General features: G+C 34.8%; 1 protein-coding gene across 3 annotated transcripts in view; it reads right to left on the bottom strand.

Annotated features, from left to right (window-relative positions):
* Positions 1-20149, bottom strand: part of DHX36 (DEAH-box helicase 36) — a 57959-nt gene that overhangs the window by 19491 nt on the left and 18319 nt on the right. For 2 of the 3 annotated variants that reach the window (XM_079923141.1, XM_079923143.1), the window contains exons 2-15: positions 17402-17526; positions 16403-16634; positions 14820-14858; positions 13264-13434; positions 11463-11542; positions 10649-10723; positions 10337-10503; positions 8710-8791; positions 6144-6262; positions 5950-6013; positions 4744-4884; positions 4364-4466; positions 3898-3985; positions 1088-1143 (exon numbers count right to left, since the gene is read on the bottom strand). In XM_079923141.1, coding sequence (XP_079779267.1) covers positions 1088-1143; positions 3898-3985; positions 4364-4466; positions 4744-4884; positions 5950-6013; positions 6144-6262; positions 8710-8791; positions 10337-10503; positions 10649-10723; positions 11463-11542; positions 13264-13434; positions 14820-14858; positions 16403-16634; positions 17402-17526 — 1542 coding nt within the window. The remainder of the gene's footprint in view (positions 1-1087; positions 1144-3897; positions 3986-4363; positions 4467-4743; positions 4885-5949; positions 6014-6143; positions 6263-8709; positions 8792-10336; positions 10504-10648; positions 10724-11462; positions 11543-13263; positions 13435-14819; positions 14859-16402; positions 16635-17401; positions 17527-20149) is intronic. The other variant, XM_079923142.1, reaches the window with a different exon arrangement.

Below are 20149 nucleotides of genomic sequence, written 5' to 3'. Positions count from 1 at the left end.
ACTTTTAAGGAAGAGGGACAGAAGTTTAAAGATAAGAATTATGAATTACCCAAAAGTATAAAGGTAAGATCACCAACCAACCAGGCAGATGCCCAATCATCAGAATGAACGTCAGCTGGCTGTGCCACCGTATACTAGCTTTTTGACTGGATTTTTAAAAAAAAATCCCCTTCACATAGCGAATCCTACAATGTCATGATGGCAAGTACCACCTTGGGTGAAAAGCAAAAAAATGCATAAACTTATCCCCTCGTTTATAAAAATGATAATCAATAAAGAAAATGTTGTTTGCCAGTCTAGTCACATATTCTCTAAGAAAGGAATAAAGAGTTTACAGTGAGGGTGTCAGAGATGGCAGTACCTCCACACTGGATACAATTTTGTCCAATCTTTGGAATCAAAAGTTCTCTTTCTTTCCTCTTCTCTTCCCTCAGGTATGCATTCTGTATCTAATCCAGCTGGCTGAGCCTTACTCAGGACTAAGGTACCAGCAGAAAGGATATTAAAAAGCTCTCAATAAAAAATGTCATGATATTTTCTTACAAAGAGTGGAAAAATGGATCCATCTCATTCTACCAGGAACTGCAAACAATAGAAAATCACCTTGCCTTTGTGAAAGCAGTGTTCATTCTAACTAGAGAAATCCCTGCATCTGACAGAGCCAAAACATCCAAAACCATAATAATACATTATTGAAATCTCATGCCTGCAAATGTACTAATTCTGTTAAATCAAAATTTCAAATATCAAGCTGTACATGTCAATTATTAATTTCTAGGTTGAGCTATTTTTATTGGTATTCACATACCTTTTTTATTCCGGAAACCCAAACAAGTTCTTGGTAAAACCAATCTTTAACCGTTTCCCTAATGCTGACAAAACTAATTTGATTTGTGGATTAGCCTCTCTTATTCAACTTTTTGTGCAATCATTCCCTGAAGACTTATTTGCAAAGGTTCTCAAAGAAGTATTTTTTTATATGGATTACTATTTGAAAATGTGCATTAAAAAAATAAAAGAAAATAAAACCTACAATAAGCAGTCCTTAAAGCCTGCCGCAGTTTGAAAGATAAATTTAACAACATACCTGTGTCTGGTTAACTGTAGGCATCAGTGAATGTAAGGGTATAATAAGAAACCTGTCTGAAAATTAAAAAGAAAATTAAACTTTAAGACAAATACTTGCAGAAAAGCTCCATCAAAAAATATGGAACAGGGACTTCCCTGGTGGCGCAGTGGTTAAGAATCCGCCCGCCAATGTAGGGCACATGGGTTTGAGCCCTGGTCTGGGAAGATCCTACATGCCGTGGAGCAACTAAGCCCGTGCACCACAACTACTGAGCCTGCGCTCTAGAGCCTGTGAGCCACAACTACTGAAGCCTGCGCACCTAGAGCCTGTGCTCTGCAACAAGAGAAGCCACCGAATCGAGAAGCCCGCATACCGCAAGGAAGAGTAGCCCCTGCTCTCTGCAACTAGAGAAAGCCCACGCGCAATACGAAGACCCAACGCAGCCAATAAATAAATTTATTAAAAAATATATATATGTGGAACAATGAATTCAGATGCTAAGCCACCTGACAATCAGACCAACTTTATTCTTTTTATGTTCTTGTTAATATTTTTTTGTTAATTCTAAATTCCTAAAGAATGCTTAAAAAAGTTGGAAGCTCTCTTTTCAAATTATGTTAAAAAAATCATTAACTCCATTCCCACCACGAACTGAAGACCAAAGGTTTTGCTTAATATGGATGAATATGTTTGTAGACTTTGGGTAATCCTACTTTAATCATACAAAGAATAAATTTTTAAAGCAAATTACTTACTAAATTTCCATGTCCTACTTAAAAATAATTGAATAGCACTGGTTAAATGTAATACATTCCAAAAGTGACCCACATTAAAAAAAATTGTTAGGAATATAAGAAGTTTTAACTTTCAAAATGAAGTTGCTCAAGCCCATTCATGATTATTAGCCAATAGACAGAAAGTTTGATGTAATACAGTAATGGGAAGGAGAGAATGTTAAGGAAGCAACGGTAAATTTCAGTTGGATATAGTTACCAAAGTGCAACCTGACTTACATCTCCAGCAAGAGTGTCCAAATGACCCCTAGATAGCTGTATTTCCCCCAGATAAAGAACTGTTGTTATTCAAAGGAGACATGGTGCTCCCCCATAGACTCTCTATGACCCCTCTGAACTTAAAAAGCAGTAAAATACTGTCAAACAATTGGTATTGCTAAAAAAGAATGCTCTTAATTACTTGTCTCTGTGACATGATATGAAATAACATCAACTCTAAATACTTAACTCGAATTGAACCAAGCCTTCAGATATAACTTCCAGTTTGCAAGGGAACAGAGGTAAGAGAGGATCAAATGAAATGATACCATAAAGATTCAGACAGTTCCAGAATGTTGCAGACCTAGTCTTTTCCACTATGGGTAAAGTAAGGAGAGGATGGGAGTGATGTTCTAGAACTACAGTAAACAATCTATCAGTCTGACTTCTTCTATAGTCTGAGCAAGCTAGCTGTGAAAGACACTTTAGGGGAAAAAAAATGGGAAAATCTGATTATAGACGATTATCAGATGATGTTAACGATTAGGTATGTTAAATTTTTGAAAGATTTCCTTTAAAAGAAATTAAGCTGGTGGTGGAAGTATAAATTAATACCTCCATCCTTGAGAATAATTCAATTAGAAAGTTAATCAAGTCAATTATAATAATGTATGTTACACCCTTTCCCCCACTCCCCCCAAAATGATCTTCCCTGCATTTTTCTAGAAAAATATATACACATCCATATTTTTAAAAACGAAAAGTAGATCATACAATAGTGTTTATGACGGGGTAAGGAGAGGCCAAAATTGGAAGGTTCAGCCAAAAAAGTATTCCAATTGTTTAAAAAAATAATTTGGTTGTATAGTTCAATCACGGCTATACTTTTTCTATAGAGAAAGATTATCAATGACAAGGAGAAGAGAAAGCAGTATTTCATTAGAGAGGAATCATGGTGATCAGATAAAAATATTTTTCCGGCTAGAGAATAAATAATTCTAATTATAAATAATTTTAAATTATTAATAAATTTTAAATTATTAATAATTACAAATAATTTTAATTATAGAGAATCCTTGAGGGCATTACCATGATGGGATTTAACAAAGAATAAAAAATATTTTAGCCAATAAAATTAGATCAAGATATTTTTTAGTGTTCTGTAAAAATAAAATGTATCAAAAGCACTTCAACAGAGTAAGGTTAGGAAGTATATTCAGAACTATAAAATACTAAATAGAATTTGCTTTGCTAAAGTTAATGACGACTCCTGAAAAAGCTTTAACTGAATTTCATAGGAGAAAAATGTTCCCATGCATTTCTCTAAGATGTAAACATGCTGTTAAACAATCAGAATCACCTAAGGACTTTTTTTTTAAAATTCAGATGTTCAGGTCACATTCTAATATTCTGGGATGTGGGTATCTGCATTTTAATGAAGTGCCATGGGTGACTCTGCTGTATAGGCAGCTGAGAAATAGTGGACTAACGGATAAATTCAAACTTCTGCCCAACTAAATGCAGAAGTGAGTGAAAAACAAAAACTTCAAAGCCAACATCTTAACTTTATGAACTCAATTTTATTAGGCAAATTTAGGAAGAGAGGAAAAACAGTCTCACCATAACACTAAATAAGGAACTTCACTACATACCTACCATCTTCATCTCTGATGTAGAACTTCCAAGAAAAAAAAAAAAAAGAAAAAAGTAAGATCCAACTTTTGAAAAAACCCAACCTGGACTAAGACCACCAAGCTCAAATGAAAGAAAATAACCAGGCTACATATGATTCAAGTACCACTCTTGGAATTACAATAAAATGCATTTCTATAATACCTGATTTAAACATCACTTGTGACATCAAGAGATCATGTAAAGTGCTGATATTGTCCCAACCTGGTAGAAAGACCAATATTGCACCATCCTATATGGAGGGGAAAGAACCATTACAAAGGATCACATAACAAAATACACTAAGTACAATTCTGTGCACAATTAAGTCTTCATTAAAATTATACTAGCTCAAGATAACTTTAGTTACCAATTATAACTAAAGAACATAAGTTCACTTTTTAAAAATAGGATTTATAATCCAGACATTTCACTTGTTTAGTCTTTTCTTCCAACAGGTCAAATGCCTAAATCTTTGGTATTTTGAAATTCCTATTTCTGGTGTCAAAAGCCATTTCTTCTATAGGTTATTATTTTTTTTATAGCATTTAAGAAAATTTTTTTCATGGCCTTGATACAAAAATAAAATTGAAATTATATTTCAATTTTGAAACTTAAAAACAAAACTAACCTCTTCTTCCAAAACAATGTATCGAATAAGGGCAGCAATCAAATTCAGATCAACTTTATCATCATCCATCATTCCTATAACATCTATAGTGCTTGGAGAATACCTGTCAAAGTCAAATAGAAAGCCATGAAATACTTGATAGTTTCCTGAAGTTTAACTTGCTATAAAATCTTATAATTAACTCAATCTGCAAATGGGAAAACATAATCAATAAATAGGAAAGAATTACTGGGATTATGATAGTGTTTACAAGTCAAATCAGTATTCAGCTAGAATAATACTTGCAATGCTATCCTTAAATGCGTACAAAATCAAGACAATCCTGCTTTTTCTTTTAGTCATTTAGCCACCGTGTTCACTTTCAAACAAAACAGACTTACTTTTTTCGCAATTCCCTTACATAACCTGGCCAGCGTTCTTTATAGATTGCTTCTTTTTCTTCTTTTTCTTGTCTATTTACATGCCCTTGCATGAAACCCCTCTTAAACTGGGATCTGTGTTCTTTTTGTTCTGGAACATATCTAAAATAAAAACATTCTTAAATAGCTTCACTTTTTTGAAACTCTGGTTTTAGCTAATATTCAATATCTCTATTTTACATTTAGGATTTTAAAAAGAAACTTTAAAGAACATCTTCACTATCCTTTCTAGTGAATGCTAGTTAAACATAAATTTACTGCCAAGTATTAACATATAAAATGACATTTTAGATAAAAATCATTCTTCTCTATCAAAGTATATAAACTTCTAGATCATCTTCAGCAATAAAAATTTAAAAATAACTAGAGTAACTTCCATCTTTAAGTTTGAATTTGCTTTTAAATCAAAAGTTAACATTAATGTAAGTCTAAAATAAGTTAGTGATTGCCTAGAAGACTCAGATTTTGAATATAGGAGGTTTCCAAACCTGAGTGCACATAAGAATCCCCTGGGGAGTTTGTAAAATAGACTCCTATATCCTATATTGTGATTTGGATTCAGTAGGTCTGGCTGGGGTCTGCTAATCCAGGAATTTTAATTAGTGCCCCAGGAGATTCAGACAATGTAGAGATCTACAGACCCATGCTTGAGAACTACTTAGTTCTGCTCAGTCTCACAGACATAGTAACAGCAGAGCGAGAATCAGCGTTCCAATCTCTTACGTGTCAGTCCAGTGCTATGCTTTGACTCCACCATGCTGCAGTGACTGCTAAAAACAGAGGGCACATCTGCCCAAGAATGTCACCTACCATAAGTGGGTTCTCAGAGGCATGGGAGTAGAGAGGGACAAAGAAAAATGAACCTACACTTTAACCCCAAAGCCCCTCAGAGTTCACCTGGAGGAGAGCATCTAGATGGAATGGGGGATTTGGAGCATGGGCTTCGTGAGTCAGACAGAATGGGACTGATGTCCTTGCTCTGCCATTGACTAGCTGTGTGACCTTGGGCAAGGTATAAACCTCTGATCTTTAGTTTCCTTATTTGAGAGACTAATACTCTTTTAACAGTATTGTATGAGAATTAAAAAACAAAAGTGATAAAGCACAGTGCCTGACACATAGCAGACACCCCAAAAGTATTAATCAATCCCCTTCCCTATTCAGTACCTGTGACCCAGGATTCCCCTAAGTCTTCGATACATATAGAGGCACCAACGTGAGGTAGGACAACCTGAGACAGAGATTAGTCTAGTCAGCAGGATGGACCCACAGCTGGCTCCCTTCCCAGCAATTCCAAAAACAGAGGTAACCTTTAACCCCCCTCCCCAAGAACCCAATCACAACCCTCCGTAACACCTCACCTACTTTCTTCCTTACTTCCCTGTAGTGCAGCTCTTCTTCTGGGAAAGGAACAGCTGGGGGCCTCTGCTGAAAACTTCTATCCAATGACCACCCTACTTCACCTCCCCTCTTAGGCAGGCTAAAGAATGACAAGTGCACAGATACCATCCTTTTGCTTCAAGAGACTCCCCTTCGCTACCATTCCTTGTACATTCCCTGCCTTATGGGGACCTTAAGAAAGCAATCCATCTTTATGTAATTTTAGATTACTGATCCCTGGAACTTTGTTTTTATTGTCAAGCTGTTGCCTATTATTATCTTAGAAAACAACTGGTAAATGTGCTATGGTAGGAAATGGGACACATGGTAGAAAGTGGAATTGAGGAGGGAGAGCATAAAAATGTATAAGCATTGATGATAAAACCAGAGCATGGAAGACCAACATACACTTTCACTTTTATATGTTCCTCCCTGACATACACACTTCCCTCTTTGCTACACTGATTTCACTACTTTCCTGACTTATCCAGTCTATCCCTGCTTTATAAACTCATTTCCAATGTACTCTCACTTCCCCAGAACAGGTCAATCACACCTTAGAGTAATAGCTTGTATGTCTCCCTATCTAGATATAAGTTCTGAGGGTGTGTAATGAGTCTTTCACTTGTTTTATGCTCAGATCTTAGTGCACAGTGCAAGCCATAAAGTTTAAAATATATCTGTTAAATAAAGTCCACTCAAAAGCTGACTTTTCTCCATGTGAAATATGCCGCAGGATCTTTGTTCTCACCTTCCCACTATCACTTCCTGATTTTCTCCTTTAACAAGTAAGCTGTGGAATCTTGAAAAAAAATCTCAGCACAAATGTTTCTACATCTGTCCATATATTTTTCAGATGTTTACTACAGGCCAGGCACTATGCTATGCACTAGTCACAAAGATGAACAGGACAAAATCCTCGAACTTGAAAATTTGAAATCTAGTGCAAGAGGCAAATATAAAAAGATACATTACATGGCAATAAGTGTTACAAGAGATATGATAGAAGTGCTCTGGGAGTCTTGTTGAGAAGGTAACTCACTCTGTGAGAGGTATCAGAGAAAGCTTAATGGGCAATGAAGCTGGAATTTGTTCTTACATAACAGTTTATAGATGAAAAGATGAAGAAGGTGGCAAACGTAGCTCTAAAAGGAGGAAATAGCACGTAACAAAGCATAAAGTCATGAAAGGGCACAAGATGGCAGACTAGAGAATAGTGCATTTAGGATGGGCAGACCATGGGATGCATGAGGCTAGAAAGAGAGGACAGGGCCAGACTGTAAAAAAGCCTTGGGGTGACAGGCTAAGGAACTGGAACCTGATCCTAGGGGGCTGTACTTTCCCAGCCCTTCCTCATCAAGGAATACTAACGTAATTTTGTACGGCTCCTCGAGAAGCCTGCTAGCAGCTAATGACCAGTGCTGAGGGGATCAATAACTTGGGCCTACCAGCTGAGGTGCTCTGCTACAGGCCATGACACACCAATAAAGGTTCCTCAATCAGTTTTCAAAAAGAAATCTCAGGGGCATGCCCTGGGAGAGAAAGCTCACATGACCAGATTTGTTTGGAAAATAGATGGCAGCAGTTGTAAGAGTGAAGACCACAGTGCCAAGAGAGGAACTATTATATTAACACAGGAGAGATAATAAGGACCTTAAGTAGAAGAAATAAAAATGAGAAGGTATGTTCAAGGAGAAAGCTCTCAGGGTTTTTGAGGGGCAGAGTGGGATGGCATATAGAATGACTTAGAGTAGTTTGGTTACTGAGCATGTAAAGCAGTTAACATATCCTGGTATATAACTGCTTGATAAACACCAGCTCTTTTGATTTACAGCTTAGACAACTGGGTGGAGGATAACAGGAGTAACCATTATAATAAGGCATACTAAGCAACACAGACTGCTTTAATTTTTTGGTGGAAGCATGGCGGGAATCAAATATAAGATCATGATTTTTGTTTGAAAAATGTGGGGTTCAAGAAATCTGTGGTACTGCAATGCTGTTGAGTATAGAGTTAGATAAGTTTAGAATTCAGGAAGAGCTTCAGTTCTGAAGCTGTAGTTCTGCAAGCTACTGGAAAATAGTTCTGAAAATTTGGAACTATGGTCATGGAAAAAAGATTTAACAGTGAAATAAAAGGCTGAGAAAAGTATAAGTGAGAACTCTAGGGGGAAATCATATTTAAAGGGTGGGGAATAGAAGCCAGCAAAAGAGAATGAATACCAGGTAGGAGAACCAGAAGAGAGGTTCAGTGCTAAAGACAGAGTTCCCAAACTTTACTGCCCAGGGGTCCTTAAACAACACTGACACTTAGCTACCAGCCTAGACTCTGTAATATAATTACGGTATGAAGTGTGAATGTGGGTTTTAAAAAGCTCCAGGTCATTTTAATGTGCAACCAAGTTTGGGAATCCCTGATTTAAGGAAAAACAATGTTTTAGAGATGAGTTTGAAACAGTTTTAAGGGTGAGTTTCTGAGACTAAAGTTTGACAAAATGGTGACATGTTAGTATTTTTAATCTCTTTTAGTTCCTAATATTTACTTACCTTGTTTTTTCAATTATATCTTCCAAAAGATACTCCACAACCGGAAAAGTAAAACCAGGTATATGTATCATTGGACAGTTACCTATCATGGTAGATAAAACATAAATCTGTACTTGAATGTTCAAAAAAAAAACCCCAAAATAACTCAACAGACTGTAAATAGGACAATGACTCCATTAGTTTTAACTTCAGAAAGTGGTCCTGACACTTTTACAGCTCTACCTTATTTTTCCATATCTAATAAAACCAGCAGTCTAGTGTTCACTCAGTACCGATTTACTGTTACCAAACTGTACACACATCTCACAGTTCTACAAAGTAACCCAGAATACCAAAAAATAGAGTATTTTAAGTTGGATTCAAGACCTATTAAGTCTACTTCTCTTCATCATTAGCCAAGATGGTGCCACCAGAACCTAAGTTTTAGTGAAATCTACATAAGAAACGTAACCCCTGTGGTATCCGGAATTATGGAAAGAAGAAACGTAGTTAAAGCAAGACCTGACCAAATATTAAACTGTTGCTTACTATTTTAGAATCATTAGTTAAAAAATAAGTCTTAGTATTGTTATTTAAATGCTATTTAGGGTTTTTGTATCGAACAAAATAAACCATATACACTGTAAACAAAGGCCAACACTGTAGACACATATCAAAGTATCTGAGGTGGCACCAAACTTTGCCTCTGACTTGCATAAGTTTACTCAAAGTTAGTTCTGGATTTCTCATCAAAAAGGACTGAGACAGAGACAAAGACGAAGTATAATATGCTCAACTAATCTCACAAGGCTTTGAGGGTCAACCGGGCTGAATATAAACACATTATAGTTCTATTCCATTTTAATTCCCTTTTCTCCTTGCCCCAACAATTTAAGCAGGAGAGACAGTAAGGCATAACTTTAAAAGCATGTACTCTGCAGCTAGTCAAATTTAGTTTCTTTTTTTATATTTTGGCCACTCTGTGCAGCTTGTGGGATCTTAGTTCCCTGACCAGGGACTGAACCCGGGCCCCAGAAGTGAAAGCACTGAGTCCTAACGGCTGGACTGCCAGGGAATTCCCTCAAATTTAGTTTCAAATCATCTTGACTCTCTGTTAAGTATGCAACCTTGGGTAAGCTACTTAACTACTCTGAGGCTGTTTCCTCATCTGTAAAAATAAGAATAGCACCTACTTCACAAGGTATTATGAGGACTGATGAAGACATGCCAAATACACTACCTGGCACATTGAAGGTATTCCACAGTGGTTGCTAGTTATTACTGTTATTAGCAAACTGCCACCCTAGCCTGTGATATTACATAAAGCCACAGAAGAATCACAAAAAGTTTATAAAATTATTCAAATCTGTGGTTTGACTTCATTGATGTCACCTTAATTATCTGGTGGAAGCACCAAAAGGCTACATGTCTTCACTATAAGAACAGAGATGATGCCACATTTTTAAAAAACAGGCCCAATTTCTCTGTGAGACTAGAGGGTAGATGAATATTCAAATAAAATGAACTGCTAAACATTTATTTTGACTACTCTGTACCTAGCACTATATTAGTTTTCTTTAGAAAACTGTTTCTAAATTCAATGGCTTTGTGATAACTTTCTAAAGTAACAACCATAAGTTTTACTCACCAAAATATTCTGAAAATTTCTCAGCATTCAATGTTGCACTCATCAAAACTATTTTCAGGTCAGGTCGATAATTAAGAAGATCTTTAACAACAGTCATTAAAACATCTGACTGTAGATTTCTCTCATGGATTTCATCAAGCACGATATGACTAACACTGGACAAATGCCTAAAGCAGAAGTGTAAAGTTCGTTACTCAGCACAAAATTCAAAAACAGAATCATTTTACTTTTCCATAAATTAATAAAATCCAATTTCCTAATTACATCTTCTGATAACATTTAACTAAATGTCCTGAGTTGAAACATACTCACGGGTCTGACTGAAGCCACTGAAGGATAATTCCTGTCGTACAATATAAGATAGAACCCTGTTTCCTTGGCAACCGACTGTGAATGAAAGACATGAGTTAATTCTTGGTTTTCTTTACTAATAAATTACTTAAGTACTACAAAAGTTTAAAAGAATATCTTCAATTTAAAAAATTTTTTTCAGTTTTAATGAAAAACTTCATACTTAAATTTTAGTTACTGGAACCCTTACAATGATACAGTAATGAGACATACTAGCTTCAAGTTCATTATACATTATTTCTGTTATGATACTATGTTAATGATTTCTTTTTAAAAGCAAAAGTGCTACCATTCAGAAAAAGACCAAATATTTAGGGAACTAAACTTCTGTTCAGTGATTAGAAAATCAATTGATTTAAAAAGGTAAATGGAATCTTGACCTGCAGAGAAGGACTAAAGAAATACAGTGGAATGGGATAGGGGGTTAAAGACCCAAAACTAAATTCAGTCAGTCAGTGGCTGCATGGTGGTATCAAAATATACAGGAGGTCAACTCCTTTTCAGGGTGAGTGATGGTCTACTAACATATAACCAGGAAAAATGTTATCTTTCTAATCATTCCATAATGTAAAAGACATCTTAAAATGGCAATCCAAATCTGAATTTGGGTTAAAAAAATGATTTTGTGGGTTTCAAGCCTCATATGTTGCAGTTACTTTAAATGTTAATTCTAATAGCAATAATCAGCATAAAAATAGGGGAAAGATCTTTCTTTTGGATCTCTAATTTCAAAGTTTCACTAAAATCTACCTGTAAACAAGTGAACATTCTTTACCTCTGGAGACGAATTTGGTATCCGGTACTATTACCATTGCCACAAGATTCTGCCCTTTCTGCAGCCACTCTCTCTGCAACCTTTAATTAAAATAAAGTACAGTTACAAAGAAAACATCTCCTTTACAGTAAATATCGTGAATGCCTATGAAAATCTGGTTGCTGAAACACTATCCATTAGATTTTCAGAATTAAAAAAATAGAAACAGATATTAAAATCTGAGGTATCTAAAATTGTGTCCCTTAAGAGCTGAAGACTACCTGCTTCTTATGTTTACTTCTCATTTCCTCTGAAATTCTCCCTCATAACTATTTTCAAAGCAACTTTCTATAAATCCTCTCTTTGTCTTTTTAAAAAAAAGTTAGAAATCGTAATCTAAACTTGTAAAACTTGTATATAATTTGAGGGTAAACATACGTTGATACTATTTTTCATTTGTTTCTTTTTCGTAGAGATTGGTAGGCTTAACTTCTAGTTCTTGGTTATGTTCTTAAAGTTATGGCTGCCAAAGATAAGCTCTAGACAGATGAAATCTTATAATCCAACACTGATTTGTAGAACTGAAAGTAACCAACAGTCATCTAGTGACAGAACAGTGATTTATGAGGTTAGAAATAGAAAAATGACATGATTAGTTTTTAAGAAATAATACTTCAGAAGGAAAAGTTTTCAATCGTTCTATCCCATATAAACTGACTTGGACCATTACTTCACTTTCTGCTACTGATTAAACTGCCCATTCAAATACCAACAGATCTTAGAAAAATAAGCAAAGAAATAACCTAATTTGCATTTCTCCTTACTGTCAATATATACACTCATATATTAGTGAAAATGATAAGATTAGATTTTTAACTTAAGTCAGGCTATATAACAGTGTTATGACAAAAATGGCTTACTTTTCACCATTCTATGAACCTATGCCATTTCTAGGAATATCATCCTCCCGTAAAGACTGCTGCTTTACTTTTTTTAAAATAGTATCTCTTAGAAACCATAGTTTAAAACGTATATAGTAGCTCCTACAAAACAATGCTATAATTGGTAATGCAGTTCCTGACCAGATTCTGTATTAAATGACTTAGAGATGTAATAAATAGTACTATCATAAAACCAAATACAACCATAAATCTTCGTAATTTAAATTTACACACAGAATTCCATAACACTGAAATAAATGTACTATATACAATGAATGTTGTAAGAAACCCCAAACATTTTTAAAGAACATATAACTCATATATTTAACTAGGTCATCTAACTAAACACAAAGAATGTTATTTGTAATAAACATGTACTTATACCTGCTTAATGATAAACCTGAAACAATGCCTTATTTTTTTATGATAAATTCCCTCTTACTGAATTGCATTAAAATGTCAGAAATACAGCTACCGCCACTCAGTGTACTTATATACTGAAAAAAACAATCAGAGAGTGCTGAAAATAGTACTGAATGAATCAGGGAGTAAAATGTAAAGCATCTAATGATGCAGATTATTTGAAGCTCCTAATCAATTCTATAAACATTATCAATTTTTTGTTCTTTTACTTTTATACTGAAAATTGTCTGCATCTTTAATTTATCTTGACTCCTAAACATCTATTATCACTAACAGAGAGAGGTTAATTTTTTGGGCTTTACTACCAAATACTTGTTAACCAAATTTTGCTTTTATAGCAACATATCTTAAACCTAATAAAAAATCACCCCAACCTTCAAAATCAGTAAGTTCTAGCAGGACTACATAGGAGAACAGAAAACAAAGTGGGGAATTTTAAAAAGTGAGAGATTACTTACTGAAATGGCACTAATTCTTCTTGGCTGAGTACAAACTATCCTGCATGCAGATCCTTTTCCTCTTTCAATGTAGTTATCCAAAATGAACTGAGTAACTTGAGTGGTTTTTCCACAACCAGTTTCACCACTTACTACTGTTACCTGATGGTTATCGATCATATTTACCAATTCCTATTTCAAAAGGGAAAATAAGTGAAGAACATCACATGTTGACTACGTGTGAAAAGATAGTTACCAAAATCCTACCAAACTGAAGGTAATTGTTTTTAACAAGCATATTAATACTTTTAAAATTCTGTTATATGCAATGCTGGCAGTTTGGATATCTGGATCTACCAGTTTTCAAGAGATAAGAAGCACCAAATTATAAAAAGAACAGAGCCATGGCTCTGTTAATGAAAAACACACTGACAAGAACAAGAAGAGACAGGTTATAAACCCATACATAAGAATTAACATAAATTAAAAAGAATGGTGACATGTGGGGCTACTGAGTACAAGGCAAATCCCCTGATACCTAAAAAACTACTAGGAACATTAAGGATTTATATCATAAATCATAAATATGGCTTTGTCTGCAGGACAAGTTTTGTATACTGTTTTCAAGAACAAGGAAGAGTATAATTTAAGACGACTCCCTTTCAAATAATTAAAATAAAGACAAGTTTTAAATACCTAAATCAAATGACTAAAATTCAGATATCTAGAAAACTGCCTACTTGGGAAAGATCTTCTTTCTTTTAAGGTTTAGATAAACACGAGTATTTTTAAAGTAATATTCACCATACTAACAAAACCATCCCACTACTTCAAAGGGGTGTCATGAGGTATCTTTATCTATGAAACAATCTAACATGAAAACCCACCATTTAAAAATTTCTTATCTATTCTACCACCTCATATATATCAGAACAGGTTCCAAGTTTGAACACTGAAATTACAGGTGGCAAGTACTGAGAAGTAGAATGTGATTCATTCATTCAACAAATATTTACTGGGGGTCTATAGAATGTTAGGCACTGTTCTGAGTCAAGAGGTACATAGTGAACAAAATAGACTCTGTCCTCAAGAACTTACACTGCTAGGAGGGGAAGATACACATGTCAGGTGGTAGTAAGTGCTATAAAAAGGAAAGAAAAATAAAGGAAGGTTGAGAAGTCAGAGAAGGATAGGAGACTATATTATTCTACACAGGATGATTGTATAAGGAAACATAATAAGTTAATTAAAGCACTGTATCTTCAGCAGTGCCCCAATTTCAATTAAAATATTTGATCTCAAATTAAGTGCAAGGGTTATTTATCCAAAGCAACTTACAAGTGAAAATTCTATTTTTAAACTCATGGACATATAAATATGAGAAAACTTCAGGAAAATTGTTTCAGAACTGGTTTTTTTTTTTTTTTTAAGTCCTTCAACAATTCAAAGGAATAAAATGAACTTCCAAGAATATCCTTTAGGGAAAGGTTCATTAATTTATATTTCTTCTTGATATAGAGCTTTAAAAAAATGTATTTAAACATTTTGCAAAATTAAATAGTGTATATTTATTTTACCTTTTGCATTCCATATGAAGGCAGCTTTTCCCTGAAATGCTGAAATTAAAAAAAAAGTTTTTAATTTTTTTACAAAAGAAATGTAATCAAATTATAATCCTGGTAAACAGAATATATCATAGATACATATGTTAAGAGTGCAAAAGTATTACCTCACAGCTTATGTGAGGTGTCAAGACTTAAAAAAAAGAATTTTTATAAAAAAGAACTAAGGAACTTAGCAATGAGATTATAAGCTGTCTGAGAACAGGGAATGTCTTATTTAGTCTTTGGTAAACACAGGAGAATGACAGGCATCTAGAAAGTGGAAAAATAATGTTTAAAAAAATTTATAACTGAAAGAAAAATATGGCATATTACCAAGGATTAAAAAATTGAGCTCTTAAACACACCTAAATTCTAGACTTGGTTTTGTTACGAGCTGTGCAACCATAGATACGTCACTTAACCTAAGATTCTTTTTCCTCCTCTGTAACAGACATGCGTAATCTCTTGTACAGGGCTGTTGAGAGGTTCAAATGACATAGTACATGTGAAGCTTTCACAACAGTGCCTGACCAAAAGGAAGACCACCAACTGTTTTTGTTTTGCACATTTCTTCTAACTTTCTCTGAACTAGATCAATTACTCATCTTCAATAATATTTGAGTTCTGTCCTCCATACAAAGCAAACAGAGACAGTAGCTAACTCTTCTTGTTCCTAAGGGTATAAGACAACTAAAATATTCTGAATTAATACATCTTGAAAACTCCTGTCCCCAAATCGTATTTTCACTCAAAAGGCATCAAAGAGCTACACAATTTGATCCTGGATAACCTCAGCTGATCTGTTCTAATGAGGATATCCAACCTGCAGTGATAGTCAATAGATCCTTTCTTTCCTACAGGAGATGTGATAATCTGCCTTTCTCAAAAATGGCAATACATATTTGCATATTCAAGACATAGCCCTCAGAATTGCCTCAGTATTTTCTCTTAAAAAAAAAGTGAACGTTTTATTACATCTCTTTCTAGAATATCCATAAAGCATTCAATTTTATGTTTTAACAGGAAAGGACTTTAAAATATCTTGCCTAGCAGGAAAAGAAAATACTGGAAAAACTCAGGAGAATTTCAGAATTTAAAGACACCTCTGTCTTTAAAGTGTTGGTGAACGTAAGCACATCATATAACTTTTGAGGAATTTAATTTTAACATCTGTAAAACGAAAGAGTTGGATTAGATGTTCTAAAAGAAAAAACTTTACAATTCTAACCACCCTTGTCTCTTATGACATCTCACTAAAATGGCCTAGAAATGTTAAACTTAAGTGTGATTTTTTTTTCATCTGCACTACCATTTCTCAGATATTTCTTCTTGTCACCATATATATAAACTATTGTAGATGAGATAGGCTACTTATGTGTAATTCCATTCCCACTACTTTTCTGTACTATAAGGGGGAAAAAAATTCCCAGAGGATGGCTTGTTGAGCAATCTCACTGATTTATATCAGGCAACTACCTCTAACCATAAATACATTTTTATCAAGTGTCAGAAGAGATGACAAGTAAAAATTTTTTCCCCATCTTGCTTTCCATTACCTGCATTTCAATATACCGAAGGTCAGTTTTTTTCTTTTGTAAATCTTCCAATAATTGTTGGTCTAAAGTTACATCTGGTTCATTTTCTTGCAAGAGATATTCAGAATCGCGGTCAATATATTTGTCCCTGATTCTAAATGGCCTCTTTTCTTGATTTATCAATTTTTTTTCCTGATCCTCAACTTTCTTTACTGAGTTTGGTTTGTTCTCAGCAGGAGCTTCAGTCCCATATCTATTTTGACAAAATAAAAAAATGATAAAGATTGAATGAAGAGCCACTCAAGCCCTGAAACAAAATAATATATGTTGTTTAATGATTTCAAAGTCATCAAAATCAAAAGTCTTTATTCTTTTCTCTTAGTAGAGCAATTTGAAAATACTTAGATTCTTATAATGAACTCAATTTTTTTTCCACCCTACAAATAAGACACTGCCAGACAGGTTATTCCTTGTGGTAGTTAAGAAAATAAAAATCCACCCAATAGTAATTCCTCCATTGCAAAGACTCACAGTGTTTCTCTTTATCAAGTTTTCTGAGCCATGTTTTATTTCACACCTTCATTTTCCTGCCACCCTTTCTGAGCTATAAGTGGGATGCTACATTACACAGTCCCAGAGAAACTACTTCTAATTTGCCCCTGATGATACAGTTCCTATGATTTTCCTAAAACAGCAGTAATTTAACTTCTTACAGATCTCCTCCACAAGAAAATTCCGGAAATACAAAGATGATGGGAAGAACTAAGTAATAACTTCATCAACATCCTATATAGACAATTCCTACCATTTAGATCTCCTATGGGAATAAATATGCCACCTAAATTTTTAAATATTTCACCAAATTTGCTCAATCTACATAAGAAAAAAGATTACTTTGAGGCTAAATTTCACTTATAGAAGAGCCTAAAGATGTTATTTTTATTATCTTTTTTTTCCGGCCAGTGCTCTGAAAGAAGTGTCACTCTTTGTTCATCTTTAAAAGAATACTTTTTGTTTTACCCGTGATCTTCAGGAGCAAACCAGGATATTTGTGCTTCCGAATCTTTATCATTCTTAGCCTGCACAGAATGTAGCAGCTGCACAATTTGTTCTTCTCGACGTTCATCCATATGTACCACAGCTCTCTATTTTGTGCAAAGAAAAAGCATCCTCATCAGGGTGAGAAAGCATGTGCAAAATTATTTGACGACTAAAACAATAAAGGCAAAGTAACATGCGTTCAACAAACATATATAAAAGAAAGTTAAAGTCACCCCACACTTGCTCTCTAGACCCTTTTCTACTATATGTCTATAAAATTAGCTTTACTATTACTGGCAAAGAAATCATATTTACATCACTTATTAAAACTTTGGTTCCCTTACTTCCTACCCTTGCATAATACTAATTGTTACAATCTTTTTTCCTTATCTTAAATTTTAAAAGATACTCACAATTAAACTTATTAAAACCCAAATGTTCTGGTAAAAACAAAAGTTAAAAACTGCAAATACTATTTTGGCTGCAACGAGCATTTTAAGAGCATTTAATCTCTTACATTATGAGGAGGAGTAAATTAGGAAGTAAGAAGGCTGAGCTCAGAGGGAATAAATAAAATGATCAGTGCTCATGAAAACAATATTCCAAACGATGCAGTTACCTCAGAGAATGAGATTTACTTAAAAAGAGACACCAGAGAAAATACGAGTTAGATTGTTTTCTTAGTATAGAATACATGGAAGAGAAAATATGAGGTACAGTGTACACAGTAAGAATAAGAACTTTTAAAGACTGCCCTTTTATAATTGCAAATTATGATTAGCTGAATTATAAGTAAACACAGTAAGTAAAAAAGAAGAGTGCATAGATTTTTTTTTTCCCAGGTGTGCAGACAGGAAAGATGGCCAAGTTATTGAATGAAAAAAGCCAGATGCAGAAAACACGTGCAACGGGATCTTGCTTTCACTACTATTAATTTTTAAAAAGGTTATTCTCTTTTCATATTCTATGCCTTTTGCAGTATTTCTTCAAGATATAATTCTGGCACATAGTACATACCCCTGAGAAGTCTATCAAATGCATGGATGTATCTACTTTTTGAATGAGCATATATGACTTTTGTGTTAAACCATTTTTCTCTTTAAAGAAGTAAAACACACACAAAAAGAATACACCGAGATCTCCAGGGAATTCCATAAGACTTCTGCTGATAAATTATTAAAGGATTTACTAAAAGCATCATTATGCTCATACACTTAGAAAGTCCAATACAGCAAAACTCCAGCTGATAAGAAAGCATTAGGAAATTACAAACTGCAGCAAAACCGATTTACTGACAGACACAAAAGTCCAAAATTGTAAGTCACAAAGAGAAAAACAGATCAATATGATACAAAAAGACTTTTTTTCAACACCCGTGTGGCTGACAGGGTTTTGGTGCTCCAGCCAGGTGTGAGGCCTGTGCCTGAGGTGGGAGAGCCAAGTTCAAGACACTGGTCCACTAGAGACCTCCCAGCTTCACATAATATCAAACAGCAAAAGCTCTCCCAGAGACCTCCATCTCAACTCTTAAGACCCAGCTCCACCCAACGACCAGCAAGCTACAGTGCTGGACACCCTATGCCAAACATCTAGCAAGACAGGAACACAAACCCACCCATTGGCAGAGAGGCTGCCTAAAATCATGAAGAGGTAACAGACACCCCAAAACACACCACCGTACATGGACCTGCCACCAGAAAGACAAGATCCAGCCTCATTCACCAGAACACAGGCACTAGGCACCTCCACCAGGAAGCCTACACAACCCACTGAACCAACCTTAGCCACTGGGGACAGACACCAAAAACAACGGGAACTATGAACCTGCAGCCTGCGAATAGGAGACCCCAAACACAGTAAGTTAAGCAAAACAAGAAGACAGAGAAACACACAGCAGATGAAGGAGCAAGGTAAAAATGCACCAGACCAAAAAAATGAAGAGGAAATACTCTACCTGAAAAAGAGTTCAGAGTAATGAGAGTAAAGATGATACAAAATCTTGGCAATAGAGCAAAGAAAATACAAGAAACGTTTAACAAGGACCCGGAAGAACTAAAGCCCAAACAAACGATGAACACAATAAATGAAATTAAAAATTCTCTAGAAGGAATCCACAGTAGAGGACTGAGGCAGAAAAATGGATAAGTTACCTGGAAGATAAAATGGTGGAAATAACTACTGCAGAGCAGAATAAAGAAAAAAGAATGAAAAGAACTGAGGACAGTCTCAGAGACCTCTGGGACAACATTAAACTCACCAACATTTGAATTATAGGGGTCCCAGAAGAAGAGAAAAAGAAAGGGACTGAGAAAATATTTGAAGAGATTATAGTTGAAAACTTCCTTAATATGGGAAAGGAAATAGACAATCAAGTCCAGGAAGCACAGAGAGTCCTACACAGGATAAATCCAAGGAGAAACATGCCAAGACACATATTAATCAAACTATCAAAAATTAAATTCAAAGAAAAAATATTAAAAGCAGCAAGAGAAAAGCAAAAAATAACATACAAGGGAATCCCCATAAGGTTAACAGTTGATTATTTCAACAGAAACTCTGCAGGACAGAAGGGAGTGGCAGGACATATTTAAAGTGATGAAAGGGAAAAAACTACAACCAAGATTTCTCTACCCAGCAAGTATCTCATTCAGATTCTACAGAGAAATTAAAACCTTTACAGACAAGCTAAGAGAATTCAGCACCACCAAACCAGCTCCACAACAAATG

The sequence above is a fragment of the Stenella coeruleoalba genome, assembly GCF_951394435.1.
Source record: "Stenella coeruleoalba genome assembly, chromosome: 5".
In the NCBI taxonomy this organism is placed as follows: Eukaryota; Metazoa; Chordata; class Mammalia; order Artiodactyla; family Delphinidae; genus Stenella; species Stenella coeruleoalba.
This window is presented reverse-complemented; position numbering and strand designations above follow the sequence as displayed.